The 6,000-nt window shown below is 34.6% G+C and overlaps 1 protein-coding gene across 1 annotated transcript in view; it reads right to left on the minus strand.

Annotated features, from left to right (window-relative positions):
* The window catches only part of IMPG1 (interphotoreceptor matrix proteoglycan 1), a 129,692-nt gene extending 124,443 nt beyond the window's left edge, over positions 1-5,249 (minus strand). The window contains exon 1 of the mRNA XM_055329616.1: positions 5,183-5,249. Coding sequence (XP_055185591.1) covers positions 5,183-5,249 — 67 coding nt within the window. The remainder of the gene's footprint in view (positions 1-5,182) is intronic.
* Positions 5,250-6,000: the final 751 nt, after the last annotated feature.

A 6,000-nucleotide genomic window follows, 5' to 3' on the forward strand; every position in this document is an offset into this window, starting at 1 on the left:
ATGTGACACTTTTTTCTTAAAATGAGTAATATAACCCCTAAAATTATGCTTTCATTTTTAGGGTAAAGCTGAATATATGGCTTATAATCTCTCCTGCATTCAGTCATGCAGATAGTCATGCAACAGAAATGGCCCAGAACCAGCAATGATCCGGTGTTGTTAGCAGAGGAATGCTGGTTTCTGAATTAATAGTAAAAGCCATATTAATTTCACTCATCATATTATATTGGACTGTTTAATAGACTAAGCAGGTGTAAGATAGCACTGGATACAGCTCAAATCCCAGTTTTTGTTCTAATCTTCTCATCCCAAATGATTTTAGGGGTGTTCCTTTGTATTCTCTGCCCTGGGTTCCTGAACAGATATGTGCAGATTGTCTACCAGCCACTGAAATCTTAAGAAGATTAATTAAAATTTGCTTGAGTTTCATAAAAAAATAAGATATTTAAGCTAAAGGATGGTTAATATGATTGCTATCTACAAAGTGTTTTGATCAGGTCTGAACTGACTACAATGGGTTGGTAATAGTGCCCCAGGGTTTTGTAGTTGGGCTTAATTAAATGTAACTTTTGTTTCTTCATAAAAAGCAGGAATCTTAAGACAGACAAATTGGCCTTACATATGTTATTTCTATATGAAGCAAAAATATTTCTGAAGTGGAAACTCTTCATTAGTTTCAAGGTCCTGAATTATCCTCACAAAATTTCTTTTGGTGTAGTTTCCTTTAATCCTTCTCCTGGGGGAGCAATTATGAAAATCTATGCTGGTTGCAGTGAGTGAGGGGACTAAACATGGCTTAATGAAGAAAACCAAGTTGGAATGAATTAAGATGACTTTATAAAGGCACACAGAAAGACACTGTTTCCTCAAGAATGACTGAATGTCAATGGGAGAATATCTGCTGAATGCAATCATGTGCTTAGAAGCATTTATCACTGTTCTGTAGCTCCTTCATATTCTTCCCACATTCACTATGGCCAGAAGAGATGCGCAGAATGAGAGTACATTCTCAGTAAATAATTATAGCGATGCATGCTGTAGTCAACACATGACAGTGGCATTTCCATATATGAATTCTCATTACCATGGCTATGCCAGTCAACTATATCAACTTATTGTAGGATAAGTTTTGGCATGCAGGTTGCCTTGGTCCAGAGCACCTCCCTTCCTTATTAAAACCTCCATTTTAATTGGTGCTCTTGATTTGTGAGATTGAGATCCCAGTGATATTGTCTCTTACTCTCAGTGAGCTCAGACCCAACGGTTGCTAAAAACTGTCCACTTTGGAAGGCTAAAATTCACATCGTGGTCAGGAACTTTCCTTTAACAGGTTGCTCTGTGGTATTCCCAAGATTGGTATAACCAATTCCTTCCCACAACTGTGGGCGTCTTTCATACCCTGAAGGAAGAAGAGGCAGTATGGATGGAGATCTCAGTCACCTTGGAGTCTGATCCTTCACAATATAGTAATGATGTCAGAATTTTTACTATGGTCATTACCATATATATGCTGAATTATAATATAAACCTAGAGAGCACTGTGGAAAAAAAAACTTTGTTGCTTTAGAAGGATTATTTTAAAATAGCACAAAATCTGCTGTGAATATGATTGTGGTCACAAAGGTATTTAGGATCTGAATTTCCAGAGATTGCCAGCGTGCAAATACAGTCAATATTTAAGGTGGCTGCCCACTCATGATTGATAGAAGTGGCCAAGAAAGCAGTAGGTCACGTCAGAGCTGCCTAATTAGTTCACACATATAATGGTCCTTTAGTGTGATCATCGATAAAAGCATAGAGGGGCCACAAGGCAGAAATTGCTTTTTATTTTTAAAGTAAGTATTTAATCTAACAAATGGTTTCAGGTGTGCTGCCAGAGTTTGCTCAGTTGAACACAAAATGTCTTCAATTTACACAGTTTCGATTATAAGGCCATCTTCTCAGATATAATTGAACAAAAAGTCTGTCTCGAACCTTTTGAATTACATGTCCAGAGACGATAGCAGAGATGAACAAAGCACAGGAGCTGCAAAGTTAATGTGACTGTCATTGGGCAGCTATCTCAGGTCTAAAAATGAATCCATGTTTTCTGCTAATGGAGCCACAGTGAGGGAAAATATCTTCCTGGGTAATTTCATGAAATGAGAACATATCCCAGTAGTAAAGGCTTAGCAAGAAGTAGAGTGTCTTCAAATGCAAATTTTCTGACATTTCACAGCTACAAAAATAATTACCATACCTTGGTGACTTTGACTTAAAGGTTTCATTTAGTATATAACCAAATGTAATGCAAAAGGCACACACTCTGATAAACAAGATTTCCATTTTAGGACTTGCCAAGGGTAGATTTTTTTTTCTCTTCTCTTTCACATTGGAATGTCATTAGCAATTAGATGAAATTATTTATGTGAAATGAAAAAGTAAAAGCATAAAGTAGTGCTGTGCACATCAGAAGCAGCTGGCCTCCCCACTATGAATATGAGAAGAGCCCTGGTGTCTTGATGAAGTGATTGTTCTTCGAAATTATAGAACTGTCCTGTTGTGTAAACAATTTTATTTAATAAATATTTTGAAACCAAAACCGTTTTACTTTCATGTATCAAAGGAAAAACTACATTCAGAATTGCAAAGCATGAAGGAAAACTTTTAAAATATTGGCATGTTTTTGAGTCTCTTAACATTCTATGTCTAGTACAGTATTGGGTAGCTGATACATACTCTGTGGAATTGAATTGGGAAAAGTCACCTTAAGGCATAGGAAAACTTTTGAGAAGCAATTTGGCAAATATAATCAAATACTATAAGACTGTTTATGTTGCTTTGACCCAATAATTTGACAGTTGTGAACTTATGCTAAGAATCTTAAATACTAAGATAGGCTGTACATAAGGATGTTCATTGCAATGTTATTCATAATAACAATATAATTAGGAACAACTATTTCTCTTTTGTTGATTATTATGTAAAGCAAATTGTGACATATCAACTGAAATGAACATTATGTAGCCAAAAAATGATACTTGCCAAAACTAGATTGCAAAGTAGAAATTCATATAATGTAACACAAGTGCAAAAAGCCTGATATAAAATTGTGCAGAAGCGGAATCATGTAAAAATTAAATAAGCATACATTAAAAATAGACCGAGGAAACACATGAAGGTGCTAGCATAGGTTGTGTTTGGATGGAAGTGCAATTTTTTTCACATCTTTTTTGATTTTTAAAATAATCTATAATTTTTTAAAAAGAAACTCTTGAATTTGAACACTCAGTTGTTATGCTTATATAGCTAATTGTATTAAATTGAACTCTTATTCTCACTCCCCAAACCTTTTTCTATGTAAATACATTCACGATGGTTAATTAGTCACAAACGGGAAACCAGTCGGGCTGAAGTACATAAACTCTAATTAATGTAGATCTCAGTAATTGGAGATTAATGGAAGTTTGCAGATCTGAGATTCTTACAGAATAAAAAGTCCCCAAGAGTAAAATATTAGGATGTTTTATTACACAGTTAATCGTACTTTGTTTCGTAGAAATTGGCATATAACAAATTATGGTTTTTGGTGAGCTTACTTAATTAAACTTTCTGTAAGTGATTATGCTATTTGTAATTGTAATGGTTGATATAGAATGCATGAAAATAGCAAAAATAGTTAAATAAGTTAACACAATTATTTAAACAACAACAAACCCAAAAGTGATTTGCCTGGTTAAGTTTGTGAGATAGACAATAGGTTTGCTCCAGCAGATTAAGTTAAAAATACACTGGAATCCCATGATTTGTTCCTAATTAAAATGTTTTTTATATATGTAAACATTATATATAACTGACAATTGAAAGTAAAGATAAGTAAACTTTTGCTTCACTATCACTTGCCTGTTGAAAAACATAAAAGGAGTTTTTATATAATCTCTTCTAGAAGTTTTTTTTTCCCCCTCTAAATGCAACCACTAAAAGTTACATATAAAATAACTGATTCCATCAGTTACAGGTGTAACAACTCTTTGTTTTACTTTCTCTGAACATTTTCAAACCAATACTTCAATTAAAATGTTAGTTATCTGAAGTTATGTCATCCTTACAGAAGAACCAAACATTAGTGATTTCAAATGCTTTAAAAAGCCTGAATATGTTATAATGACTGGGTTTATTCTTAAAAAAAAAAAAGGAAGTGAAGCTTTCTTCAAAAAATACATTATTAAAAAATAAAAAATACATTATTTTTCTTAAATATGCATATTTAGTTGCTTGCTTTAATTTTAAATATATTTGAAGATTTGCCATATGAACATTTACTTCCTCATTCTTTTATGCACACAACTGAGTTTGTCACCATCATGAACTCTGAAGACAAAACCCACTTGCTATTTTTTTTTTAAGATTTTATTTATTTATTCATGAATACACAGGCAGAGACTTGGACAGAGGGGAAGCAGGCTCCACGCAGGGAGCCTGACGTGGAACTCGATTCCGGGACTCCAGGATTGCGCCCTGGGTCAAAGGCAGGCACCAAACCACTGAACCACCCAGGGATCCCCCCACTTGCTATTTTTTTAAGGAAAAGTAACTCATGATTTAAGTATGAGAAGGTGGGGAACGCCTGGGTGACTCAGTGGTTGAGCGTCTGCCTTTGGCTCAGGGGTGATCCCTGAGTCTGGGGATCCAGTACCCACATTGGGCTTCCTGCAAGGATCCTGCTTCTCCCTCTGCCTATGTCTCTGCCTCTCTCTCTCATGATTACATAAAATCTTTTTAAAAAATTAGCTTTTTGTCTGATCATAAATAGCTTAAAATGTTGGTTTCAAAAATATTAGCTTCAATTTTTAGATTTCATTTGTCATTTTAAAGAGATAAATGGAATGGTTTCATGAACCACTATTGTTACTGATATTAATAATATGAATTTCTATTCAATGATTTATAAAAGCAAAAAGGATGCATTCATCTCCATTTTGTTAACAGAAATTGCATTTAAAATTATGTAGCAAATAAGTATCCAATTGAGTGAAAACCATTTCTGACAATCATCCGATCAATTAATCAATATAATTCAGGGCCTACCATGTACTAGCCCTCTGAGACACAGTGGCAACTTTGTTGATTTTGAATGTTCACGTCTGCAAATAGATTTTAGATAAGCAAATTTTAAAAATAATCAAATATTTAAATAACTTACCTTTGGTTCCTTGAACTTGGAGAAAAATCCAAAAAATGAAAATAGCCCTTCTAGTTTCCAAATACATTCTGGCTTTTGTGCATTGGTAATTCTGGTAACAATCACAGAGCAGTCCCAAATCTCATTTAAAAAAATGACAGAAACATGAAAAATAATTAAATATTGATGCCAGCTGAGTGAGAATAACCTTCTTGGTTTACCTTATAAGGGTACTAATTTATGAAGAACACGAAGCAGTGTCTGTTTCTGGAATAATCGGCTTATCTTCCCCTCAGGTGTAATCTCTGCTTAAGGGCCAGCTGGAGGAACCTTTATCTCATTAACCTTCTGGAAGAGCATCTGTCAGCCTAGCTCCAGGACCCTGAATGCCATTATAAACAAGTGTCCACAGGCAGAAGAAATGCTTTTTTCTTATTCACCTGTTACAGTGACATAGAGAGCCAGGGGAAGTCTTGCTAAATGCAGAAGAAGGCTGACAGTTAGGGTCAGATGTTTTCCAAAATGACATGCTCAAGGAACATCCATTGAAAGAGCTTAATTGCTATCCCTGGAAGTACGTGGGTTTTCACTATGTGCTTGTCTCCAGAGATGGCAAGGCAAAGCTGTCTCTGCTCTCATAGAAATGAACTGCTTTGTAAATAGCTTTCCGGTATTACATACAGATGACTTTTTTGGTTTGTTGTAAGTCTGATTTTAATCTTTTAAAATCTGTTTTTCATATGCAGAGTTTAAAAAGTTAAATGACTTGTGAAAAGTAATGGTGCTATTCTTCCTTTCAAAGGAAGCCACTTTTAAGTTTTTAAGCTAATTCTAGTATT

The sequence above is a fragment of the Nyctereutes procyonoides genome, unplaced genomic scaffold (genome assembly GCF_905146905.1).
Source record: "Nyctereutes procyonoides isolate TBG_1078 unplaced genomic scaffold, NYPRO_anot_genome, whole genome shotgun sequence".
In the NCBI taxonomy this organism is placed as follows: Eukaryota; Metazoa; Chordata; class Mammalia; order Carnivora; family Canidae; genus Nyctereutes; species Nyctereutes procyonoides.